The 26,417-nt window shown below is 29.4% G+C and overlaps 1 protein-coding gene and 1 long non-coding RNA gene across 4 annotated transcripts in view; one reads left to right on the top strand and one right to left on the bottom strand.

Annotated features, from left to right (window-relative positions):
- Window positions 1-26,417, bottom strand: part of norpA (no receptor potential A) — a 253,955-nt gene that overhangs the window by 39,802 nt on the left and 187,736 nt on the right. For all 3 annotated transcript variants that reach the window (XM_075298702.1, XM_075298700.1, XM_075298701.1), the window contains 2 exons: window positions 19,941-20,576; window positions 14,061-14,120 (listed from right to left, as the gene is read on the bottom strand). In XM_075298702.1, coding sequence (XP_075154817.1) covers window positions 14,061-14,120; window positions 19,941-20,120 — 240 coding nt within the window. In that variant the 5' untranslated portion in view covers window positions 20,121-20,576. The remainder of the gene's footprint in view (window positions 1-14,060; window positions 14,121-19,940; window positions 20,577-26,417) is intronic.
- Window positions 1-26,417, top strand: part of LOC142228308 (uncharacterized) — a 176,096-nt gene that overhangs the window by 65,964 nt on the left and 83,715 nt on the right. The gene's annotated exons all lie outside the window — the stretch shown is intronic.

The raw sequence follows: 26,417 nt of genomic DNA, 5'->3' as shown, positions 1-26,417 counted from the left end.
AGTAATAAAATTTTGACAAAATTGTTTATAGAAATAAAGTTTTGACAAATTTTTTTATAGAAATAAAATTTTGACAAAATTTTGTATAGTATTAAATTTTTAACAAAATTTTCTATAGTAATAAAATTTTCTATAGAAATAAAATTTTGACAGAATTTTCTATAGACAAAATTTTGTATAGTAATACAATTTTGACAAAATTGTTTATAGAAATAAACTTTTGACAAAATTTTTTATAGAAATAAAATTTAGACAAAATTTTGTATAGTATTAAATTTTTAACAAAATTTTCTATAGTAATAAAATTTTCTATAGAAATAAAATTTAGACAAAATTTTGTATAGTATTAAATTTTTAACAAAATTTTCTATAGTAATAAAATTTTCTATAGAAATAAAATTTTGACAAAATTTTCTATAGACAAAATTTTGTATAGTAATAAAATTTTGACAAAATTGTTTATAGAAATAAACTTTTGACAAAATTTTTTATAGAAATAAAATTTTGACAAAATTTTGTATAGTATTAAATTTTTAACAAAATTTTCTATAGTAATAAAATTTTCTATAGAAATAAAATTTTGGTAGAATATTTTTGGGGATCAGCTAACTATAGATCGATATGGACCAATTTTGGCATGGTTGTTAGCGGCCATATACTAGCGCAATGTACCAAATTTCACCACGTACCAAATTTCAACCGGGTCGGATGAATTTTGCTCCTCCAATTGCTCCGGAGGTCAAATCTCGGGATCGATTTTATAACTATAGACCCATATGGACCAATTTTGGCATGGTTGTTTGCGGCCATATACTAGCGCAATGTACCAAATTTCACCACGTACCAAATTTCAACCGGGTCGGATGAATTTTGCTCCTTCAATTGATCAGGAGGTCAAATCTGGGGATCGGTTTAAATGGGGGTTATATATAATTAAGACCGGTATGGACCAATTTATGCATGGTTGCTAGAGACCATATACCAACACTATGTACCAAATTTTAGGCAGATCAGATGAAATATACTACTCTTAGAGGCTCCCCAAGGCAAATCTGGGGAGAAGTGATCCGATATTGCCCATTTGCAATGCCATCCGACCTACATCAATAACAACTACTTGTGCCAAGTTTCAAGTCGGTAGCTTGTTTCGTACGGAAGTTAGCGTGATTTCAACAGACGGGCGGACGGACGGACATGCTTAGATCGGCTCAGAATTTCAGCACGACCCAGAATATATATACTCTATGGGGTCTTAGAGCAATATTTCGATGTGTTACAAACGGAATGACAAAGTCAATATAACCCCATCCTATGGTGGAGGGTATACAAAAAACCATAGTCGATTTTTCCAAATTTTTATACCCTGCGCCACACTGTGGAACAGGGTATTATAAGTTAGTGCATATGTTTGTAACACCCAGAAGGAGACGAGATAGACACATGGTGTCTTTTGCAATAATGCTCAGGGTGGGTCCCTGAGTCGATATAACCATGTCCGTCTGTCTGTCCGTCCGTCTGTCTGTGAACACATTTTTGTGATCAAAGTCTAGGTCGCAATTAAGTCCAATCACCTTCAAATTTGGCACATGTTCCTAATTTGGGTCAGAATAGAACCCTATTGATTTTGGAAGAAATCGGTTCAGATTTAGATATAGCTCCCATATACAGTATGTCAAGAAAGTCTTTTGACATTGCCAAATATTTCAAATTCCAGAAATAATTGAAGTAAAAATCGAGTTGTTAATTCGTTTTGAGAAAAATAAAATATGTATACTTTGCAAAATACATAATAAAATATTTTTTAAAATTAAAATATATTTAATTTTGGAACAAAACATAAGTTTTATCCTATTGTCAAAACACTTTCTTGACATACTGTATATCTTTCGCTCGATATGGACTAATATGGACCCAGCAGCCAGAGTTTTATACCGATTTGCTTGAAATTTTGTACAAACATAACACTTAGTCGTATAGTCAAGTGTGCAAAATTTGATTGAAATCGGTTCAGATTTAGATATAGCTTCTATATATATCTTTCGCCCGATATGGACTTATATGGCCCAGAAGCCAGATTTTTGGCCGAATTTGGTTAAAATTTTGCACTAGGAGTACAATTAGTAGTATAGTCAAGTGTGCGAAATTTGATTGAAATCGGTTCAGATTTAGATATAGCTCCCATATATATCTTTCGCCCGATATGGTCTAATATGGTCCTAAAAGACGGAGTTTTAGCCCAATTTGATTGAAATTTTGCACAGGGAGTAGATTTAGCATTGTAGCTATACGTGCCAAATTTGGTTGAAATCGATTCAGATTTAGATATAGCTCCCATATATATCGTTCGCCCGATATGCACTTATATGGACCCAGAAGCCAGAGTTTTGGTCCTATTTGTTTGAAATTTTGCACTAGGAGTACAATTAGTAGTGCAGTTAAGTTTCAAAAATTTGATTGAAATCGGTTCAGATTTAGATATAGCTCCCATATATATCTTTCGCCCGATATGGACTAATATGGTGCTAATAGCCAGAGTTTTGGGCACTATTTGGTTGAAATTTTGCACAGGGAGTAGATTTAGCATTGTAGCTATGCGTGTCAAATTTGTTTGAAATCGGTTCAGATTTAGATATAGCTCCCATATATATCTTTCGCCCGATATGGACTAATATGGTTCTAATAGCCAGAGTTTTGGCACTATTTGGTTGAAATTTTGCACAGGGAGTAGATTTAGCATAGTAGCTATGCGTGTCAAATTTGGTTGAAATCGGTTCAGATTTAGATATAGCTCCCATATATATGTTTTTCTGATTTCGACAAAAATGGTCAAAATACCAACATTTTCATTGTAAAATCGCCACTGCTTAGTCGAAAAGTTGTAAAAATTACTCTAATTTTCCTAAACTTCTAATACATGTATATCGAGCGACAAATCATAAATAAACTTTTGCGAAGTTTCCTTAAAATTGTTTCAGATTTAAATGTTTCCCATATTTTTTTACTAACATTGTGTTCCACCCTAGTGCATTAGCCGACTTAAAATTTGAGTCTATAGATTTTGTAGAAGTCTATAAATTCTGTCCAGATCGAGTGATATTTAAATGTATGTATTTGGGACAAACCTTTATATATAGCCCCCAACACATTTGACGGATGTAATATGGTATCGAAAATTTAGATCAGGGTATAATATAGTCGGCCCCGTCCGACTTTAGACTTTCCTTACTTGTTAAATGTATGTTATGTGAAAATTCACCAAGAAGAAAAATTGTCTTTTTAAAAATTTTATTTTAATTTATTAAAAGACGACTTAAATGTTTAAAAATCGACTTTTGCAAAAGTAAACATATTTAAAATTTTGAAAAAATCGAATAGTCGATTTTCGGAAATTTAAAAAAAAGTCGTAAAGTCAACTTTTCGATTCTCATTAACGACTTAATTTTTTAAAAATCGACTTTTGCAAAAGTCAACTTTTTTAAAATTTGGAAAAAAATCGAATAGTTGATTTTCGCAAATTAAAAAAAAAAAATCGAATAGTCAACATTTCGATTTTCATTATAAACCCTACTTGCCTCAGAAATCTTAACACACTCTCACACTCACACACCTACATTCCTACAATTTCTCACAGTCAACAATCTGTTCTAAGTTCATTGTAGCAAGGATGTCAAGGAAATAGATGAAGATGAAACTGTGTGCAATATTAAATCTCAGGATATTCAGTTAGGAAAACAGGAAATAAAGTGAAAAAGAATTCCATCATATCATAAATATTGAAGGCTTCTGATGCTGGGTGTTGCCCTTGAGTAATGTGGTAAAGCTTACTAGGAGATTTCAAAGCCTAACATAGCAGCAACGAAGGAGTCAGAAAAGACGACAGAATGAAATGGAAAATTGAAGAGTACAAGCCAGAAAGGGGTGAGGGGCGTGGAGTTGAAAGAGGGAAAATTCCAAAGGAGTTTGCCCAAGATTAACAGTGACACATTGCAATGAAAATATAAACAATTCAAGCATTTCCTGGATATTGCAAGTTTCACAAAATGACATCAGGTTAATAATCGTTATAACGATAAGTGCTACGATAAGGTTGCCGGCGAGTGTAAAGGCAATTGAAGTTAGGAATCTCAAACATCATAATGAAGTTTATTTGATTCTCGTGACTAGGACACATGACACTGCTTACTGCTTAACTGGTGAATAGTGTCAATAAGCCATTGAGCATTTTTTTGCTTTTCTGTTATTTTTAATTTTTTAATTACACCTACATATGTATTTTAATATTTAATTTTATTCCATTTAACATCAGGAAATTTGTTCATGGATAATTGCATTTGCTATAACCAAAGTGACAAAGCTCTATGAGGCCTTGTGGTGCTGTGTTGCATTTTTAAGCCAATTTTCTATGTGATTTTTAATAATTTGATTATGCAAATAATTATTGGCTTTTATACATATCATTAAATTTAAAGTGTTTTTTTTTTGTGTAATAGATTGACACATGCAGAGATATAAAAGGTCGTGATGAAAACAAATATTGATTATAAAAAAAATTAAATTTTGTTTTTGCGACCAGAATGCATGTGAAATAAATTAAATTTATTAAAAAAAACAATTCATTAATTTTAAAACTAAGCCAATGAAAATGAAATTAATTAAATTGGTTAAAAAATCTATTAAATAATTATAAATTCAAGACAATGTAAAGGAAATAATTTAAATTGATTTAAAAAGAAATCGCTCTTCGACCCAGCAAAAAAAAATGGAAGTTGTTCCACAGACATTTCTTTCAAAGCCCATCCCAGAATCCCCCATAGAGTTTTTTCAACTTCCGATGCAGTCCTTTTAGACAAGTGCACAAACATTTCTTCTAAAGCGCATCTTGGGATCCCCCAAAGGGTTTTTTCTACTTCCGATGCAGTCCATGTGGACAAGTATTAGAAAGAACGCAATCAGGCTATTTTAAGTGCAAATTTTGGACAATTAAATTCTACAAAAAAATAGAAAACTAATAAAAAACAAGTAAGGAAAGTCTAAAGTCGGGCGGGGCCGACTATATTATACCCTGCACCACTTTGTAGATCTAAATTTTCGATACCATATCACATCCGTCAAATGTGTTGGGTGCTATATATAAAGCTTTGTCCCAAATACATACATTTAAATATCACTCGATTTGGACAGAATTTGATAGACTTTTACAAAATCTATAGACTCAAAATTTAAGTTGGCTAATGCACTAGGGTGGAACACAATTTTAGTAAAAAAATATGGGAAACATTTAAATCTGAAGCAATTTTAAGGAAAATTCGCAAAAGTTTATTTATGATTTATCGCTCGATATCTATGTATTAGAAGTTTAGGAAAATTAGAGTCATTTTTACAACTTTTCGACTAAGCAGTGGCGATTTAACAAGGAAAATATTGGTATTTTGACCATTTTTGTCGAAATCAGAGAAACATATATATGGGACCTATATCTAAAGTTGAACCGATTTCAATCAAATTTTGCACACATGACTATATTACTAATTGTACTCCTAGTGCAAAATTTCAACCAAATTGAGCCAAAACTCTGGCTTCTGGGGCCATATAAGTCCATATCGGGCGAAAAATATATATGGAAGCTATATCTAAATCTGAACCGATTTCAATCAAATTTGGCACACATGACTATACTACCAATTGTACTGCTTGTGCAAAATTTCAAGCTAATCGGGATAAAACTCTGGCTTCTGGGTCCATATAAGTGCATATCGGGCGAAAGATATATATGGGAGCTATATCTAAATCTGAATTGATTTCAACAAAATTTGGCACGCATAGCTACAATGCTAAATCTACTCCCTGTGCAAAATTTCAACCAAATTGGGCCAAAACTCTGGCATCTAGGACCATATTAGTCCATATCGGGCGAAAGATATATATGGGAGCTATATCTAAATCTGAACCGATTTCAATCAAATTTTGCACACTTGACTATAATACTAATTATACTCCAAGTGTAAAATTTTAACCAAATTCGGCCAAAACTCTGGCTTTTAGGACCATATTAGTCCATATCGGGCGAAATATATATATGGGAGCTATATCTAAATCTGAACCGATTTCAATCAAATTTTGCACAATTGACTATACGACTAAGTGTTATGTTTGTACTAAATTTCAAGCTAATCGGGATAAAACTCTGGCTTCTGGGTCCATATTAGTGCATATTGGGCGAAAGATATATATGGGAGCTATATCTAAATCTGAGCCGATTTCTTCCAAAATCAATAGGGTTATATTCTGACCCAAATTAGGAACATGTGACAAATTTGAAGGCGATTGGACTTAAATTGCGACCTACACTTTGATCACAAAAATGTGTTCACAGACAGACGGACGGACGGACGGACATGGTTATATCGACTCAGGGACCCACCCTGAGCATTATTGCCAAAGACACCATGTGTCTATCTCGTCTCCTTCTGGGTGTTACAAACATATGCACTAACTTATAATACCCTGTTCCACAGTGTGGCGCAGGGTATAAATAGAAAATTATAAAAAAGTAAAATAATAATAATAAAAAACAACTATATACGGCCGTAAGTTCGGCCAAGCCGAATCTTATGTACCCTCCACCATGGATTGCGTAGAAACTTCTACAAAAGACTGTCATCCACAATCGAAATACTTGGGTTGTGGTATCTTAAAACTTCTTAACATCGTTTTCTAAATTGTGAGTTAGCCCATACGTAACTATAGACCGATATGGACCTAGTTAGACATGGTTCTTAACGACCATATACTAGCACAATGTACCAAATTTCAACTCACTCGGATGAAATTTGCTCCTCCAAGAGGCTCCAACACCAAATCTCGGGATCGGTTTATATGGGGATATATATGATTATGGACTGATATGGACCACTTCTGGCATGGTTGTTAAATATCATATACGATCACCACGTACCAAATTTCAAGCAGATCGGATAAATCTTGCTTCTCCAAAAGGCACCGGAGGTCAAATCTGGGGATCGATTTATATGGGAGCTATATATAATTATGGGCTGATAGGAACCAATTCCTGCATGGTTGTTGGATGCCATATACTAACATCAGGTACCAAATTTCAACCGAATGGGAAGAATTTTGCTCTTCCAAGGTCAAATATGGGGATCGGTTTATATGGGGACTATATATAATTATGGACCGATTTCGACCAATTTTTGCATGGGAGTTTGAGGCCATATATTAACACCACGTACCAAATTTCAACTGAATAAGATGAATTTTGGTCTTCCAAGAGGCTCCGGAGGTCAAATCTGGTGATCGGTTTATATGGGGACTATATATAATTATGGACCGATGTGGACCAATTTTTGCAAATTTGTTAGAGACCATATACTAACACCATGTACCAAATTTCAGCCGGATCGGATGAAATTTGCTTCTCTTAGGGCCTCGCAGACCAAATCGGGGGATCGGTTTATATGGGGGCTATATATAATTATGGACCGATATGGACCAATTTGTGCATGGTTGTTAGAGACCATATACTAACACCATGTACCAAATTTCAGCCGGATCGGATGAAATTTGCTTCTCTTAGAGGCCTCGCAAGCCAAATCGGGGGATCGGTTTATATGGGGGCTATATATAATTATGGACCGATATGGACCAATTTTTGCATGGTTGTTGGAGACCATATACTAACACCATGTACCAAATTTCAGCTGGATCGGATGAAATCTGCTTCTCTTAGAGGCCTCGCAAGCCAAATTTGGGGGTCCGTTTATATAGGGGCTATACGTAAAAGTGGACCGATATTGCCCATTTGCAATACCATCCAACCTACATCAATAACAACTAATTGTGCCAAGTTTCAAGTCGATAGCTTGTTTCGTTCGGAAGTTAGCGTGATTTCAACAGACGGACGGACCGACGGACGGACGGACGGACGGACGGGCATGCTCAGATCGACTAAGAATTTCACCACGACCCAGAATATATATACCTTATGGGGTCTTAGAGCAATATTTCGATGTGTTACAAACGGAATGACAAAGTTAATATACCCCCCATCCTATGGTGGAGGGTATAAAAATATGGTTGAAAAAAAAATGAAATTGGTTGAAAAAAATTTTTTTGCTTTTTAAATTTCTTCATTCAAATTAGCTTCCAAGGCACAACTTCTAAAGCAATGCAAAGGATCCAAAAAGGGAGTACTTCTGTCCTATGACAAGCCCATGTAAAATTCATTGGAGATGATCCAAGTTTGCACTACTTCCGGATCACAGATTGGGGATCCAAACTACTTTTTGGAAGCTCTTTTTTTGCTGGATATATAAAGCCCAAAAGTAGGCTTTATATTTTTAAAAAATTCATTTTAATTTCAATAAAAAGGGAATCAATAATTGAGAAATAAATTAAATATTAAAATTAACACATTTGCTTTAGTATTAACGCACAGGATGGCTAATATGTAACGATACAAAGTAATGTAGTATTTTTGTACCCTCCACCATGATGAGGGGGGGGGGGGTATATTAACTTTGTCATTCCGTTTGTAACATATCGAAATATTGCTCTAAAACACCATAAAATAATATATATTCTGGGTCGTGGTGAAATTCTGTGTCGATCTAAGCATGTCCGTCCGTCCGTTAACTTCCGAACGAAACAAGCTATATACTTGAAGCTTGGCACAAATAGTTGTTATTGATGTAGGTCGGATGGTATTGCAAATGGGCCATATCGGTTCACTTTTACGTATAGCCCCCCATATGAACGGACCCCCAGATTTGGCTTGCAGAGCTTCTAAGAGAAGCATATTTCATCCGATCTGGCTGAAATTTGGTACATGATGTTGGTATATGGTCTCTAACAACCACGAAAAAATTGGTCCATATCGGTCCATAATTATATATAGCCCCCATATAAACCGATCCCCAGATTTGATCTCCGGACCCTCTTGGAGGAGCAAAATTCATCCGATCCGGTTGAAATTTAGTACGTAGTGTAAGTATATGTTCTCTAACAACCACGAAAAAATTGGTCCATATCGGTCCATAATTATATATAGCCCCCATATAAACCGATCCCCAGATTTGATCTCCGGGGCCTCTTGGAGGAGCAAAATTCATCCGATCCGGTTGAAATTTGGTACGTGGTGTTAGTATATGGTCTCTAACAACCTTGCAAAAATTGGTCCATATCGGTCCATAATTATATATAGCCCCCATATAAACCGATCCCCAGATTTGATATCCGGAGCCTCTTGGAGGAGCAAAATTCATCCGATCCGGTTGAAATTTGGTACATTGCGCAAGTATATGGCCGCTAACGGCCATGCAAAAATTGGTCCATATCGGTCTATAGTTATATGTAGCATATCGCCAATCACACAAAAATTGGTCCATATTGCCAAAAATAATCTACCAAAATTTTATTTCTATAGAAAATTTTGTGAAAATTTTATTTCTATAGAAAATTTTGTGAATATTTTATTACAATAGAAAATTTTTTCAAAATTTTATTTCTATAGAAATTTTTATCAAAATTTTATTTCTATTGACTGAATTATATACGTATTTAATCGGCCTTTTTTTGTTTAATATATACCCCCGTATGGACTAACTTACAATTTAGAAGACGGTGTTAAGAAGTTTTAAGATACCTTGCCATCGGCAAGTGTTACCGCAACCCAAGCAATTCGACTGTGGATGACAGTCTTTAGTAGAAGTTTCCACGCAATCCATTGTGGAGGCTACATAAAATTCGGCCTGGACAAACTGAAGGCCGTATATACTTTTTTATTTCGTTTTTAACTTTTATTTTTCACAAGCATAAAATATTAGAAATAATATCAAATTTTAAAATCAATTTAGATTTGTTCGAATTGGCTACTATGTTATTACCACGAAATATGACCTTAAAACAGCTAATAAAATCATCATACGCAGCTAAAAAGTGGTTCTGCGGTATTTTGGTTGATTCCCGATATAGCGCGGTCTTTAGATGATTGGACCCTTTGTGCATAAAAAATGAAGGGAGGAACCTCCATTTTAAGGCATACTTGGTTAAGTGTAAGTACGATATTCCTGAGTCCTGTTGGAATGTCCATGGTCTGCGACCGTTATGCTTGTCTGCCCATGGCTTCAATACTATCTTTGGGACGCTTTCCTTATAATCCATGTTAGTCACACTGTATAGGTAAAATATGTTAATTTTCTTTACTAGGATTTATACACACATTTTAGAGAATTCATGTGAGTATTCTATCGCAAGCGAACGATTGCCGCCCTCCCAAAAGCATACATATCAATCTTAATCAACAAACAATTGTGGAAAAAAGCACATATGCCACCTGACTATTGAGTAAATAATTTTTTATTGCATACCCAGAAGGCGTTGCAAATGGGACATTGATTTATTATTAAAAACAAATAGGAAGTTTTTAAGAGGAACACAAGTAGCGCTATTTTCTGTTAGTACTGGATGCCCTAAGACGTGACGGACTAAAAGAAAACAGACTCTATAGAAAATGTTGTCAAAATTTTATTTCTGTAGAAAATTTTGTCAAAAATTTATTTCTATAGAAAATTTTGTCAAAATTTTATTTCTATAGAAAATTTTGTCAAAATTGTATTTTTGTAGAAAATTTTGTCAAAAATTTTATTTCTATAGAAAATTTTGTCAAAATTTTATTTCCGTAGAAAATTTTGTCAAAAATTTTATTTTTATAGAAAATTTTGGCAACATTTTGTTTCTATAGAAAATTTTGTAAAAATTGTATTTATATAGAAAATTTTTAAAACAAATTATTTCTATAGAAAATTTTTAAAATAAATTATTTCTATAGAAAATTTTACTTCTATAGAAAATTTTGTCAAAATTTTATTTCGTCTTTATCTCAGCTTAAAACCACACATTGACTAAACTACAAGTGTAGCTTAACCAACAGAGGAAAAGAATGTTTGTCAAATTTATTTGGGCAAAGCCCTATAGACTGCAAGATGGTTGGATGGACGCACGTTTCGGAATTACCACATTCCTCATCAGCATCCTCTACTTGCAGCAAAACTATCAACCAATTATCAGAATAAATTCAGGCAGTTTATTAAACCCAACAAAAACCACACTTGAACCCTCCGAAAAAAGGTTTTACATTGATAGCCGGCTTATGCCGAAATAAATTCGAAACAAACATATCTCTTTTCCTATGCCACTGTCAAATCATCGATTTGAATTCACATGGCTGGGTTTATTTTGAGCGTGCCTCCTTTTCTTTTTCATTTGTTTTGTTTTGTTATTGTTGGTTTTGTTCTTTAAGCATTGTTGTTGTTTTTTTATTTCAGCTTAAAACCATACATTGACTAAACTACAAGAGTAGCTTAACCAACAGAGGAAAAGAATGTTTGTCAGGAGGAAAAGAATGTTTATTTCCTTAGAAAATTTTGCTAAAATTTTGTTTCTATAGAAAATTTTCTAAAAATTTTATTTCAATAGAAAACTTTGTCAAAATTTAATTTCTATGGAAAATTTGTCAAAATTTTACTTCTGTAGAAAATTATGTAAAAATTTTAATTCTATAGAAAATTTTGTAAAAAATTTATTTCTATAGGAAATTTTGTCGAAATTATATTTTTATAGAAAATTTGGGCAAAGTTTTATTTCTATAGAAAATTTTGTTTCTTTAGAAAATTTTGTCGAAATTTTGTTTCTATACACAATTTTGTCCAAATTTTATTTCTATACAATATTTTTATCAAAATTTTATTTCTATAGAAAATTTTGTCGAAATTTTGTTTCTTTAGAAAATTTTGTCGAAATTTTGTTTCTATAGAAAATTTTGTCAAAATTTTGTCAAAATTTTAGTTCTATAGAAAATTTTGCCAAAATTTTATTTCTATACAAAATTTTGTCAAAATTGTATTTCTATAGAAAATTTTGTCAAAATTTTATTTCTATAGAAAATTTTGTCAAAATTTTATTTCTATAGAAAGTTTTGTCAAAATTTTATTTCTATAGAAAATTTTGTCAAAATTTTATTTCTATAGAAAATTTTGTGAACATATTATTTCTTTAGACAATTTTGTCGAAATTTTGTTTCTATAGAAAATTTTGTCAAAATTTTATTTCTATAGTCAATTTTGTCAAAATTTTAGTTCTACAGAAAATTTTCTCAAAATTTTAGTTCTACACAAAATTTTGTCAAGATTTTATTTATATAGACAATTTTGTCAAAATTTTATTTCCATAGAAAATTTTGTCACTCTTCCAGATTTCTCTATTTTTGCTTAAACACCCTTACAAGCATATTCCAAGTTTTCCAAGACCAGAAATTTATATTTACCAAAATTTTAAGAACCGGTTTGAAGAAAAATCAGTACAACTATTTCCCGCCTCCCCCCACCCAAAAAAAAAATATGTTTTTAAACAATCTTTAGGGCTTTTACTGTGACTAGGTAAAATACTAATATATTTTGACATGAATTATTTCGTCTTCCTAAACATTTGCGTAAAGACATGTCAGTAGTAAATTTATGCATTGAATGTCATAGAGTTGGAGTTTTTCCTCCTTGGCTCTCCTTTTGTTTTTGGTTGGTATTAAAATTGACAACACGTTCTCAGCATTAAATATTAATGAAAATGTTGTTAACAAGTCTTACATGTTCAAAAGGAATGGGGTGGGGTGGGATCAGGCTTAGAACCACCAGGGATACCAGTGAGTGGAAGATTGTGTTTTATGAAGTTTTAATACCAAAATTCTGGGAAAAAATACCGCATAGGGAAATGTTAACGATATGGGATCACTTATGTGCCACTATGTAATAAAGATGACACATGACAGCTGGTATAGTAATGACAGTAGCAGCACCAGCAGCATTGCCATTGAAAGCATGGTAAATTAAGAAATGACAGCAACTTATTGCTAGTAATAACTTTAAGGGATATGTAAACCAGGCATGTGAGTGACATCAGGAATGTCCATAGTTAAATATTATTGAAATAGTTTTGTTATGAAATTTTGGGGTTTTCTTTGATGGAATTAATTCGTCCCCAATACCATAATTTTCCTTTGTCATACCATAGCGTTATTAAGCGGACAATTGTGACGCCTAAAGATATGCAAAGGAAATTGTGTAGGTAAACCGGGTTCTCTTCTGAACTGTTAATTTCAGGGATTAATTTTCGATGAAGTGGAGTTTTGAAATGATAGCAACCAGAAGTTGCTATCATTTCAAAACTGCTTCTCTAACATCTAAGAAGCCTACAAGCTTACAGAAGCATTTCCATCTATTGCATTCAGAAATAAAATTTTATTCCTCTGGAAAAAATTTTTATAGAAATTTTTGTCAAAATTTTATTTCTATGGAAAATTTTGTTTTTAATTCTATAGCAAATTTTGTCAAAATTTTATTTCTATAACAAATTTTCTCAAAATTGTATTTCTATAGCAAATTTTCTCAAAATTTTGTGAAAATTTTATTTCTATAGAATTTTTTTCAAAATTTTATTTCTGGAAAAAATTTTCTCAAAATTTTATTTCTATAACAAATTTTCTCAAAATTTTATTTCTATAGGAAATTTTCTCAAAATTTTATTTCTATAGGAAACTTTCTCAAAATTTTATTTGTATAGAAAATTTTCTCAATGTTTAATTTTTATGGCAAATTTCTTAATTTTTCTATAATTTTTTGTTAAAAAATTTTTTTTCTATAGAAATTTTTTTTAAATGTTATTTCTCTAGAAAATTTTCGTAAAATTTATTTCTATAGAAGATTTTCTCAAAATTTTATTTCTATAGAAAATTTTCTCTATTCTAACGAAAGAACTTAATATATTTCTAAGATGAATTGTTGAAATATTAATGGAATGTTCATAATGCATTTAGAATTTGACCATCTTTTCGTGACCTATATTTTTATAACAACGTTTTGTTTTATGACTCTGTCACAAAAGTTGACATTGACATGATTTAGCTTGTAAGCGACAAATCCTACTACATTTGACATGTGATGCTGTGTACAGAAATAATAGTAGGACACAACATTAAGTTTTCAGTTACTTACCTTCGGTACACCACCTGCTCTTATATCACTGACTTGACATAATTCTATGACATCTCCTTCCTATGAAAAAAATAGAGAAAGATTATACAATAAATTAAAATTTCAGAAAAAATTTAAAAACTGATACAAGTAAGAAAGAGCTCAAGCCAAACAAAATTAATTGCATGATACCCAAAACAAACAAAAAATAAGCTTGAATAAATATTATAATAAAATGCAGTATAAATAATTTTGAAATTAAATCAGCCTGCATTGCTATCAGGATAACATAGAAAAAACCCCCGATTTAGTTTATATCCAAATTTGAGCGTACACATAAATTTTTTTTTCTGATCACGAAATTACTTGATTCTATTAATTTTTTAATTGGAATGTCTTCAATCACAGAATTTATAGTATTTTTCTCTTTAGAAACTTTTGTCAACATTTTATTTCTATAGCAAATTTTGTCAAAACTTTATTTCTATAGAAAATTTCGCTAAAATTTTATTTTTATACAAAAAATTGGTCAAAATTTTATTTTTATAGGAATAAAATTTTGATAAAACTTTTCGTCAAAATTTTATTTCAATAGAAAATTTTGTCAAAATTTTATTTCAATAGAAAATTTTGTCAAAATTTTATTTCTATAGAAAAATTTGTCAAAATTTTATTTCTATAGAAAATTTGGTCAAAATTTTATTTCTATAGAAAATTTTGTCAAAATTTTATTTCAATAGAAAATTTTGTCAAAATTTTATTTCTATAGAAAAATTTGTCAAAATTTTATTTCTATAGAAAATTTTGTCAAAATTTTATTTCTATAGAAAATTTTGTCAAAATTTTGTTTCTATAGAAAATTTTGTCAAAATTTTATTTCTATAGAAAATTTTGTCAAAATTTTATTTCAATAGAAAATTTTGTCAAAATTTTATTTCAATAGAAAATATTGTCAAAATTTTATTTCAATAGAAAATTTTGTCAAAATTTAATTTCTATAGAAAATTTTGTCAAAATTTTATTTCTATAGAAAAATATGTCAAAATTTTATTTCTATAGAAAAATATGTCAAAATTTTATTTCTATAGAAAATTTTGTCAAAATTTTATTTCTATAGAAAATGTTGTCAAAATTTTATTTCAATAGAAAATTTTGTCAAAATTTCATTTCTATAGAAAATTTTGTCAAAATTTTGTTTCTATAGAAAATTTTGTCAAAATTTTATTTCTATACAAAATTTTGTCAAAATTTTATTTCAATAGAAAATTTTGTCAAAATTTTATTTCAATAGAAAATTTTGTCAAAATTTTATTTCTATAGAAAATTTTGTCAAAATTTTATTTCTTTAGAAATTTTTGTCAAAATTTTATTTCTATAGAAAATTTAGTCAAAATTTCATTTCTATAGAAAATTTTGTCAAAATTTTGTTTCTATAGAAAATTTTGTCAAAATTTTATTTCTATAGAAAATTTTGTCAAAATTTTATTTCAATAGAAAATTTTGTCAAAATTTTATTTCAATAGAAAATATTGTCAAAATTTTATATTAATAGAAAATTTTGTCAAAATTTAATTTCTATAGAAAATTTTATCAATATTTTGTTTCTATAGAAAGTTTTGTCCAAATTTTATTTCTGTAGAAAATTTTGTCAAAATTTTATTTCTGTGGAAAATTTTGTCAAAATTTTATTTCTGTAGAAAATTTTATTTCTATAGAAAATTTTGTCAAAACTTTATTTTGTCAAAATTATATTTCTATAGAAAATTTTGTCAAAATTTTATTTCTATAGAAAAATTTGTCAAAATTGTATTTTTATAGAAAAATTTATTAAACTTTTTATTTCTACAGAAAATTTTGTTAACATTTTATTTCTATAGAAAATTTTGTTAAAATTTTATTTCTATAGAAAATTTGTCAAAATTTTATTTCTATAGAAAATTTTGTCAAAATTTCATTTCTATAGAAAATTTTGTCAAAATTTCATTTCTATAGAAAATTTTGTCAAAATTTTGTTTCTATAGTAAATTTTGTCAAAATTTTATTTCTATACAAAATTTTGTCAAAATTTTATTTCAATAGAAAATTTTGTCAAAATTTTATTTCAATAGAAAATATTGTCAAAATTTTATTTCAATAGAAAATATTGTCAAAATTTTATTTCTATACAAAATTTTGTCAAAATTTTATTTCAATAGAAAATTTTGTCAAAATTTTATTTCAATAGAAAATATTGTCAAAATTTTATTTCTATAGAAAATTTTGTCAAAATTTTATTTATTTTGTTTTGTTTTGTTATTGTTGGTTTTGTTCTTTAAGCATTGTTGTTGTTTTTTATTTCAGCTTAAAACCATACATTGACTAAACTACAAGAGTAGCTTAACCAACAGAGGAAAAGAATGTTTGTCAAATTTATTTGGGCAAAGCCCTATAGACTGCAAGATGGTTGGATGGACGCACGTTTCGGAATTACCACATTCCTCATCAGCATCCTCTACTTGCAGCAAAACTATCAACCAATTATCAGAATAAATTCAGGCAGTTTATTAAACCCAACAAAAACCACACTTGAACCCTCCGCAAAAGGTTTTACATTGATAGCCGGCTTATGCCGAAAATAAATTCGAAACAAACATCTCTTTTCCTATGCCACTGTCAAATCATCGATTTGAATTCACATGGCTGGGTTTATTTTGAGGAGGCACGCTCAAAATAAACCCAGCCATGTGAATTCAAATCGATGATTTGACAGTGGCATAGGAAAAGAGATATGTTTGTTTCGAATTTATTTTCGGCATAAGCCGGCTATCAATGTAAAACCTTTTTTCGGAGGGTTCAAGTGTGGTTTTTGTTGGGTTTAATAAACTGCCTGAATTTATTCTGATAATTGGTTGATAGTTTTGCTGCAAGTAGAGGATGCTGATGAGGAATGTGGTAATTCCGAAACGTGCGTCCATCCAACCATCTTGCAGTCTATAGGGCTTTGCCCAAATAAATTTGACAAACATTCTTTTCCTCTGTTGGTTAAGCTACTCTTGTAGTTTAGTCAATGTATGGTTTTAAGCTGAAATAAAAAACAACAACAAAAAATTTTATTTCTTTAGAAATTTTTGTCAAAATTTTATTTCTATAGAAAATTTTGTCAAAATTTTATTTCTATAGAAAATTTTGTCAAAATTTTATTTCAATAGAAAATTTTGTCAAAATTTTATTTCAATAGAAAATATTGTCAAAATTTTATTTCAATAGAAAATTTTGTCAAAATTTAATTTCTATAGAAAATTTTGTCAAAATTTTATTTCTATAGAAAAATATGTCAAAATTTTATTTCTATAGAAAAATATGTCAAAATTTTATTTCTATAGAAAATTTTGTCAAAATTTTATTTCAATAGAAAATTTTGTCAAAATTTTATTTCAATAGAAAATATTGTCAAAATTTTATTTCTATAGAAAATTTTGTCAAAATTTTATTTCTTTAGAAATTTTTGTCAAAATTTTATTTCTATAGAAAATTTAGTCAAAATTTCATTTCTATAGAAAATTTTGTCAAAATTTTGTTTCTATAGAAAATTTTGTCAAAATTTTATTTCTATAGAAAATTTTGTCAAAATTTTATTTCAATAGAAAATTTTGTCAAAATTTTATTTCAATAGAAAATATTGTCAAAATTTTATTTTAATAGAAAATTTTGTCAAAATTTAATTTCTATAGAAAATTTTATCAATATTTTGTTTCTATAGAAAGTTTTGTCCAAATTTTATGTCTGTAGAAAATTTTGTCAAAATTTTATTTCTGTGGAAAATTTTGTCAAAATTTTATTTCTGTAGAAAATTTTATTTCTATAGAAAATTTTGTCAAAACTTTATTTTGTCAAAATTATATTTCTATAGAAAATTTTGTCAAAATTTTATTTCTATAGAAAAATTTGTCAAAATTGTATTTTTATAGAAAAATTTATTAAACTTTTTATTTCTACAGAAAATTTTGTTAACATTTTATTTCTATAGAAAATTTTGTTAAAATTTTATTTCTATAGAAAATTTGTCAAAATTTTATTTCTATAGAAAATTTTGTCAAAATTTCATTTCTATAGAAAATTTTGTCAAAATTTTGTTTCTATAGTAAATTTTGTCAAAATTTTATTTCTATACAAAATTTTGTCAAAATTTTATTTCAATAGAAAATTTTGTCAAAATTTTATTTCAATAGAAAATTTTGTCAAAATTTTATTTCAATAGAAAATATTGTCAAAATTTTATTTTAATAGAAAATTTTGTCAAAATTTAATTTCTATAGAAAATTTTATCAATATTTTGTTTCTATAGAAAGTTTTGTCCAAATTTTATTTCTGTAGAAAATTTTGTCAAAATTTTATTTCTGTAGAAAATTTTATTTCTATAGAAAATTTTGTCAAAACTTTATTTTGTCAAAATTTTATTTCTATAGAAAATTTTGTCAAAATTTTATTTCTATAGAAAAATTTGTCAAAATTGTATTTCTATAGAAAAATTTACCAAACTTTTTATTTCTATAGAAAATTTTGTTAACATTTTATTTCTATAGAAAATTTTGTTAAAATTTTATTTCTATAGAAAATTTTGTCAAAAATTTATTTCAATAGAAAATTGTGCCAAAACTTTATTTCTATAGAAAATTTTATTAAAATATATATTAACACAAATCAATAATCGAGTGTTTCTATGACCTCAAGCCGAATAAAATTAATAATCGACAAAAATGTATTTCTATAGAAAATTTGTCAAAATTTTAGTTCTATAGATAATTTTTATAAAAATTTCATTTCTATCTTTTCAAAATGTTATTAATGTAATTTTGTTAAAATTGTATTTATATAGAAAATTGTGTCAAAATTTTATATTTCTATAGAAAATATTGTCAAAATTTAATATTTCTAAAGATAATTTGGCAAAATTTTATTTCTATAGCAAATTTTGTCAAAATTTGATTTCTATAGAAAATTTTGTCAAAATTTTATTTCTACGGAAAATTCTATCTAAATTTTGTCAAATTTTTATCTCTTTAGAAATTTTTATCAAAATTTTATTTCTAGAGAAAATTGTGTCAAAATGTTGATTTTATAGATAATTTTGTCAAAATTTTGTCAAACTTTTATCTCTTTAGAATCTTTTGTAATTTTCTTATTTCTATAGAAATTGTGCCAAAATTTTATTTCTATAGAAAATGTGTAAAAACTTTATTTCTATACAAATTTTTTTCAAAATTTTATTTCTATAGAAAATTTTGTCAAAATATTATTTCTATAGAAAATTTTTCAAATTTTTTTCTTTAGAAAATTTTGTCAAAATTGTATTTCTAAGAAAATTTTTTCAAAATTTAATATTCCTTTAGAAAATTTTGTCAAAATTTAATATTCCTTTAGAAAATTTTGTCAAAATTTTATTTCTATAGAAAATTTTGTCAAGATTTTATTTCTATAGAAAATTTTATCAAAATTTTATTTCTATAGAAAATTTTGTAAACATTTTATTTCTATATATATTCTATAGAAAATTTTGTAAAAATTTTATTTCTATGAAAATTTTGTCAAAATTTTATATCTATAGAAAATTTTTCAAAATTTTATATCTATAGAAAATTTGCTCAAAATGTCTCTTTAGAAACTTTTGTCGAAATATTATTTCTATGGAAATTTTTTTCAAAATTTTATTTCTATAAATTTTTTTTTTCCAAATTTTATTCAAAATTCTTTTTTCTCTACTTCATTTCATTCTCAATGAATGAAATGTGGTTTAACTTCCTAGAATTTAAATCTTGTGTCGAATGCTTAGTCTGAGATAATTTCTAGCTATGTTCAGTGAGTACTAATTATACTTTAAGCAAAATTTCTATGTTTGTATTTACAATTCATATATTTACTTACCCTTCCATCACTTTTCCAATATAAAAAGAATCCATATTCATCGACTTTAAACAAGGCATCCTTTTCGAAGTCATTTTCCTTTGTTTCCTTTTCATTTTCGAACCAGCGATCGAATACACAGCCGGTGGTTAATTCCGGCGGCACCGGAATTATCCAATCGAACTCGTACTTTTTGGTCATTTTGTACTACAGCCCGTCCTATATTCCTGAGTATGAATCGCTAAAGAGGCGATATAGTAAATAAGTTCGATAAATCTAAACCGCTTTAAAAGCGGTAGATATTTTGAGAGAGGTGATATTTAAGCTGAGATGGAATTAAGTGATTCTCTTCAAAGTTGGTTTTGTTTATTTGCTATTTTGCAATGGAATTTGGGAATATTTCAGCCCTTTTTACTTAGGGTTTTATTTACTTATTTTTAAGGATTCTAAGAACCACATATCTTGGTAGTGTAATCATTTACTACTCTGTTCTGCTTTGTTTTAGGATTTATTTCACATTTCTCTTTTTCACCAACTCTATCGTCTCTCTGAATATAATCGAAAAGATATGTTTTGCGGGTGCTGTTATTGGTGGTGTTGCCACCTGCTATGTTTTGTCTACACTGTTACTGTGGTTGTTATGGCTGCTGCAAGTCGCTATAAGAGAATTAAAGAGAAAGAAATAAATTAGACATTGATTAGCTTAGAAATGTGATTTATATATTTCAAATGATTTAGAATATTGATTGAAATTTTATTTTTAGTAAAAAATACAGTAACTTTAGGATGGTAACCAAACCTATTATCTTAGATCAAAATAATTGAGGTACAATTGTCCATTTATTTGACGCTATGCCTATTTTTTGTTCTCACAAAACATTTTTCAATACTTTAGTTTGAAATTTCGCACAGATTCATTTCTTGTAGAAAGTCAAAATAATTTCAAAGAAAAAGATCCTATGGCGAGTCCGTCGAAACTTTGGGGCATTTCCTTCGGAGCCACCGTGGTGCAGTGGTAAGCATGCTCGCCTTGCATATACTTAGAGTGGTGGGTTCAAACCAACGGACGATCTGCGCATGTCCGTCCGTCTGTTGAAATCACGTAACTTCCAAACGAAACAAGCTATCGACTTGAAACTTGGCACAAGTAGTTGTTATTGATGTAGGTCGGATGGTATTGCAAATGGGCCATATCGGTCCACTTTTACGTATAGCCCCCATATAAACGGACCCCCAAATTTGGCTTGCGAGGCCTCTAAGAGAAGCAAATTTCATCCGATCCGACTGAAATTTGGTACATGGTGTTTGCATATGGTCTCTAACAACCATGCAAAAATTGGTCCACATCGGTCCATAATTATATATAGTGCCCATATAAACCGATCCCCCGATTTGGCTTGCGAGGCCTCTAAGAGAAGCAAATTTCATAATTATATATAGCCCCCATATAAACCGATGCCCCGATTTGGCTTTCGAGGCCTCTAAGAGAAGCAAATTTCATTCGATCCGGCTGAAATTTGGTACATGGTGTTAGCATATGGTCTCTAACAACCATGCAAAAATTGGTCCATATCGGTCCACTTTTACGTATAGCCCCCATATAAACGGACCCCCAAATTTGGCTTGCGATCGCTCTAAGAGAAGCAAATTTCATAATTATATATAGCCCCCATATAAACCGATCCCCCGATTTGGCTTGCGAGGCCTCTAAGAGAAGCAAATTCTAGCCGATCCGGCTGAAATTTGGTACATGGTGTTAGTATATGGTCTCTAACAACCATGCAAAAATTGGTCCACATCGGTTCATAATTATATATAGCCCCCATATAAACCGATCACCAGATTTGACCTCCAGAGCCTCTTGGAAGACCAAAATTCATCTGATTCAGTTGAAATTTGGTACGTGGTGTTAATAAATGGCCTCAAACTCCCATGCAAAAATTGGTCGAAATCGGTCCATAATTATATATAGGCCCCATATAAAACGATCCCCAGATTTGACCTCCAGAGCCCCTTGGAAGAGCAAAATTCTTCCCATTCGTTTGAAATTTGGTACGTGATGTTAGTATATGGTATCCAACAACCATGCAGGAATTGGTTCCTATCAGCCCATAATTATATATAGCTGCCATATAAACCGATCCCCAGATTTGACCTCCGGTGCCTTTTGGAGAAGCAAAATTCATCCGATCTGCTTGAAATTTGGTACGTGGTGATCGTATATGATATTTAACAACCATGCCAAAAGTAGTCCATATCAGTCCATAATCATATATAGCCCCATATAAACCGAGATTTGGTTTTGGAGGAGCAAAATTCATCCGAGTGAGTTGAAATTTGGTACATTGTGCTAGTATATGGTCGTTAACAACCATGCCTAACTAGGTCCATATCGGTCTATAGTTATATATATATCCCTCAGATAAATCGATTTCCAATCACACAAAAATTGGTCCATATCAAGTTCATAATTGTATATAGCCCCCATATAAGCGACCCCTATATTTCAATTCTGGCTCTCTACGTACCGTGCAAAAAGTCCATATCGATTCGTAATTATTTGTAGACTTAACTATACATAACTTTTTTGTCTAATGTATACCACGTATGGCCAAACTCACAATTTAGAAAACGATGTTAAGAAGTTTTAAGATACCACAACCCAAGTATTTCGATTGTGGGTGACAGTCTTTCGAAGAAGTTTCTACGCAATCCATGGTGGAGGGTACATACGATTCGGCCTGGCCGAACTTACGGCTGTATATACTTGTTTTAAATAAATTTGCTATTTTCCAATTGTTCATTGATTAACAGGCTTATATAACATCATATTAAAATTCTCTTTTTATCCTCCTACAACTCTTTTATTAATCAATTTGCCTTAGCAAAATGTAAAAAAAAATCTTTTGAGACCTTAGACTTCACATTAAAGAATTTCCCAACATATGTGAATTACCCAGAAATAACATAAGTATTGCTTATTGATTTTTTCTATCAGCCTGAATTTATCCAAAAATAAAAATAATTTTTTAACCGCTTTGGAGATCATAAATTGTAAGCTTATATTTTATTCATGAATATAAATATAAGGCAACTGGCACTTATTTAGCTTTAAGACAATTTTTCGGTTTAAATAAGTAGGCTACATTCAACTTCAAATAAATTTCGCCTATGAGTATGCTTTATTCGACTTACAGTAAATGCTTTTTAAAGCAACTAAAAAATCAAAAATAAAAAGAATTTTTTAACCGCTTTGGAGAGCATAAATTACAAGCTTATATTCTATTCATGAATATAAATGTAAGACAAACGGCAGTTATTTTTAAGCTTTAATACAATTTTTCGGCTTAAATAAATGTGGCCTAAAAGTAGGCTATACTCAACTTCAAATAAATTTCGCCTATGAGTATGCTTTATTCAACTTACAGTAAATGCTTTTTAAAGCATGATGTTCTACTTTTGATATCAATTTTCCGCTTAATGCCAATGTCTGGTATATGTGAAATGTAAACGTGTGCGTGTGTGTTGACTGCCTAAAAATGTTCCTTGGTTTTTTCGATTAGGACCCAGTTATTTTCAACCTATTCTTTTTTTCCCACCAAAAGAAGATTTTCCACACACTAACCTTATTGTTTTGGGGTTTTTGTTTTTATTATATGCATGCTACGTTGGGTGTTCTAGTCCTATTCATTTTCACACTTACATATTATTTTTCTTTTTTGTTTTGTGGCATCTCAACCGTTACCCTTGTACGCTCTCTTTTTCTTACGCCCCCTTTGTATCTTTCTGCTGCTGCTGGCATGGTATTCCAACAATGGCTAAAAAGTATAGCATTGAAGTAGAAAGTCATCGTTTTGTTATGCCGTAACAAACTTTTAATCTTAAGTCGCTCAAAGCTTTCTTTAGAATTTCTTTTACTCAGCTTCGTGTTAATATAATGGCAGAAGTTTATTTGTTCACACGGAAGGATGATTAAAGGTGTCTGAGTGTGCGTATGTATTTATGTATGTGTGCATAGGAACTTTAAAAGGAAGCATTTAAATGGGTTAATTGGTAGTCTCATTAATTGTTGTCTAAGATTTTATATAAAGAAATAAAGTGGGGTTTTGTTTCTGAATTTTTATCGAAGATAAATAAGTTGAAAAAAGGAGTGGCATAATCTCCATTCAAACTTTAGGTCCCACTTTTGCCCTACTGCGCTCTCTAATATCGACTAGCCATTTTTACGAAATTGTTTAGTTTTCTCTATCTCCTATGGCCGAGTTTGGACCAACTCTGTTCTATATCATGGCGAAATCGATATCAAAAGTAGATCATCATGCTTTAAAAAGCATTTACTGTAAGTCAAATATGGCATACTCATAGGCGAAGTTTATTTGAAATTGAGTATAGCATACTTTTAGACCACATTTTTTGGAATTGAAAATTTTTATTAAATCTTAGAAATTACAGCCATTTGCCTTATATTTATATTCATGAATAGAATATAAGCTTAAAATGTATGGTTTCCAAATCGGTTAAAAATTCTTTTTACTTTTGATTTTTTAGTTGCTTTAAACAGTATTTACTGTAAGTCGAATATAGCATACTCATAGGCGAAATTTATTTGAAGTTGAGTATAGAATGCTATTAGGCCACATTTATTTAAATCGAAAAATTTTATTAAATCTTAGAAATTACAACCGTTTGCCTTATATTTATATTCATGAATAGAATATAAGCTTACAATTTATGGTTTCCAAATCGGTTAAAAATTCTTTTTATTTTTGATTTTTTAGTTGCTTTAAACAGTATTTACTGTACGTCAAATATAGCATACTCATAGGCAAAATTTATTTGAAGTTTAGTATAGCATACTTTTAGGCCCCACTTATTTAATCTGAAAATGTTTATTAAATCTTAGAAATTACAGCCGTTTGCCTTATATTTATATTCATGAATAGAATACAAGCTTACAATTTATGGTTCCCAAATCGGTTAAAAATTCTTTTTATTTTTGATTTTTTAGTTGCTTTAAACAGTATTTGCCGTAAGTCAAATATAGCATACTCATAGGCAAAATTTATTTGAAGTTGAGTATAGCATACTTTTAGACCACATTTATTTAAATTGAAAAATTATATTATAGCTGAGAAATAACTGCCGTTTGCTTCACATTTATATTCATGAATAGAATGGGGGAAATTCTTTAATGTAAAGTCTAAGGGATTAAGAGATTTTTTTTTTAAATTTGGCTAAGGCAAATTGATTAATAAAAGAGTTGTAGGAGAATAAAAAAGAGAATATGGAAGTGTCGGGAGCAAACACGAAAGCACAAATGAGAATAACACTATGAACATTAAAAAATTAAACCAGATGTTGTATGATACTCTATGTAAGACAACACATTATAGTCTTAAGAATTTCCTGCTAATCTTTGATTGTATTATTTACGTAAAAACAAAAGACTCGTCAAATACAAATTAAAATTATATTCATGAATAGAATATAAGTTTACAATTTATGGTTTCCAAATCGATAATTTTTTTGATTTCTTTAGTTGCTTTAAACAAGCATTTTCTGTAAGTCGAATAATGCATACTCATAGGCGAAATTTATTTGAAATTGAGTATAGCATACTTTTAGGCCACATTTATTTAAATCGAAAAATTTTATTAAATCTTAGAAATTACAGCCGTTTGCTTATATTTATATTCATGGTCTCCAAATCGGTTAAAAATTCTTTTATTTTTGATTTTTTAGTTACTTTAAACAGTATTTACTGTAAGTCGAATATAGCATACTCTTAGGCAAAAATTGATTTTAAGTTGAGTATAGCATACTTTTAGGCTACATTTATTTAAACAAAAAAATATTAAAGCTTAGAAATAAATGCTGTTTGCTTCACATTTATATTCATGAATAGAATATGAACAAGTAGAACAGTACGTAGAGTACTATTATTTTATACACACAAAAAAAATTTTCTGATTCAATCACGAAATTAATTGATCCAATTAATTTTTTAATTGAAATGTCTTCAATCACAGAAATGATAGTATCAATTAAAAAATGAATTTAAGGTCAATTAAAAAATTAATTGATTCGATTAAAAAATTATTTGATACTACTAATTTTTGTGATTGATTTTTTTTTTCAATTAAAAAAATTGTTGAATCAATTAAATTTTTAATTGAATATTTGTTAAAACTCAATTTAAATTTTAATTGGAAAAATTTTCGTGAAATTTTTTTTCTGTGTACGCAGATCATAATCATGGTAGATGTCGTCGTTAATATATTTCTAAAACTGGATAATTTATAAACTCACACAAACGAACCAAAAAGTGAGCCAAAGAGTTACTACCAACAAAAAATAATCAAAATATCAACTAAAGTATCACAACGAGAAAACAATTGCAACCAGTTATGAAAAAATATATGTACGCAACTTTTGACAAAAAAAAAAAAAATCCTTCATACACCTCAAGTACCAGAACCTGCGATGTTTGTCTTTCTT

The sequence above is a fragment of the Haematobia irritans genome, chromosome 3 (assembly GCF_050003625.1).
Source record: "Haematobia irritans isolate KBUSLIRL chromosome 3, ASM5000362v1, whole genome shotgun sequence".
Taxonomy (NCBI): domain Eukaryota; kingdom Metazoa; phylum Arthropoda; class Insecta; order Diptera; family Muscidae; genus Haematobia; species Haematobia irritans.
This window is presented reverse-complemented; position numbering and strand designations above follow the sequence as displayed.